This window comes from Austrofundulus limnaeus, unplaced genomic scaffold (assembly GCF_001266775.1).
Source record: "Austrofundulus limnaeus strain Quisiro unplaced genomic scaffold, Austrofundulus_limnaeus-1.0 Scaffold1781, whole genome shotgun sequence".
In the NCBI taxonomy this organism is placed as follows: Eukaryota; Metazoa; Chordata; class Actinopteri; order Cyprinodontiformes; family Rivulidae; genus Austrofundulus; species Austrofundulus limnaeus.
In genome coordinates, this window is record NW_013954183.1 from 528 (window position 1) to 2,100 (window position 1,573).

The 1,573-nt window shown below is 46.2% G+C and overlaps 1 protein-coding gene across 1 annotated transcript in view; it reads left to right on the top strand.

Annotated features, from left to right (window-relative positions):
• The first annotated feature begins 739 nt into the window (after window positions 1-739).
• Window positions 740-1,573, top strand: part of LOC106536344 (Krueppel-like factor 7) — a 34,387-nt gene continuing 33,553 nt past the window's right edge. The window contains exon 1 of the mRNA XM_014033596.1: window positions 740-1,207. Coding sequence (XP_013889050.1) covers window positions 1,106-1,207 — 102 coding nt within the window. The 5' untranslated portion in view covers window positions 740-1,105. The remainder of the gene's footprint in view (window positions 1,208-1,573) is intronic.

Sequence of the window (1,573 nt, forward strand, 5' to 3'; positions counted from 1 at the left end):
AAACTTTGGAAAGAAAAGGCTGTAACTCAGTCAGTTTAACGCTTATTCAGCTCAGAGTTGTCCTGGTAGTTGAGAGTTATTAACAAAACATACTCTGAAGTGATCATGCAATATTTTGTAGTATTTTGTGAGCTGGCAGCTGATGTTTTCAAAGTCACCAAAAATGGCTAAAACTCCATTGTTTCTTTGCATAACATCATTTTAGTTTGAATTTCTGGCATTAAAGTCAGCTGACTTTTAATTGAAACAAGATTTTTCACACTTTCTTCACTCCAAAAGCGTTTTATCAGAGGTCAAAACCTCCAGGGCGTACTGCTGGGAAACCTTCCTAATTTCCCATGACGCTTTGCGTTGGAGCTGTGGAACAATCCAGCAGCCTGTTGTTTTCTTGTTTTCCAGGTCTGGTCCGGGAGCACATGATGTTGACACCACGACTTCCCCACTCAGACTGGCCTCTGAGTCTTTCTTCCAAATCTAATATACCCATCCATAAATAGCTCACCTATTGAGCCCATTTGCGCTTCGAGCGAGCGGCGCACGAGCCAATCCGCGCCGCCGGGATCCTCCTAAAGCCCGCCCCTCCACGCGCCGCCGCCGCTCCCATTAGCAGCTCCTCCTCTTCTTAACCGCCCACTCGCCATAAATGGCCACACGAGGGGGGGGGGGGGGGGGTTGATTGACAAATCGAGCCACGCCCCCTTCATTTTCAAAGCCCCTCCCCCTTTCCTCCGGCTCCCCTATCAGTGGGTTATTTTGGCAACACGGATACGCATGGAGCTCCCATCAGCCTCCGCTCTTCTTTTCTTTCTTTCTTTTTTTTTTTTTTTACGCACCGAGTCCGATTATGCGCGCAGGTACACGGACCCTAATTGGCTCATTTTCCACCGCTGCGCCGCGCTGTTAATCACCTGCTGAGGACTAATATGAAAGGAGTGGACGTGGAGGTGTGACCGAGGCTCTCCTCTAACATAATAAAATAAAATAAAATAATAATTTAAATAAGAACAAGCAAAGGAAGAAGAAGAAGAAGAAGAGGAGGCGCGTTTCTCGTGGATCAGATTCTTGTTTTTCACCCCCTCTCTCTCTCTCATCGCGTCCTAAAAGCATGGATGTCCTGGCGAACCACAGTATCTTCCAGGAACTTCAGCTCGTCCACGACACCGGCTACTTCTCCGCCATGCCGTCGCTGGAGGAAAACTGGCAGCAGGTATGTGCCTTAACTTCTCCCCACCACGCCTCCCCCCTCACTACCACAAATAAATGGAACCATCATCTAAAGCGCTTTTTTTTTTCTCTCCAAGAGAGGCGCGTAATAAAACTGTCAAACGCGATGAAGATCCAGCTCCAATAATGGAGACTGAATAATAATAATAAAAAAAACGACTTGAGTTACGCTCCCTCTCCTTTTATTGCTCATAACAGATATCCAAACCATCTTTACTTGGGAACTAATAATGGAGCGTCTCCATAGCTCATCTTTTACGCACAACACATGGCGATGGATAGACTTGGAGACCTGCTGTAAACAGCACCTGTCTGTCTCCTTTGCTGTTTATATATATATATATATATA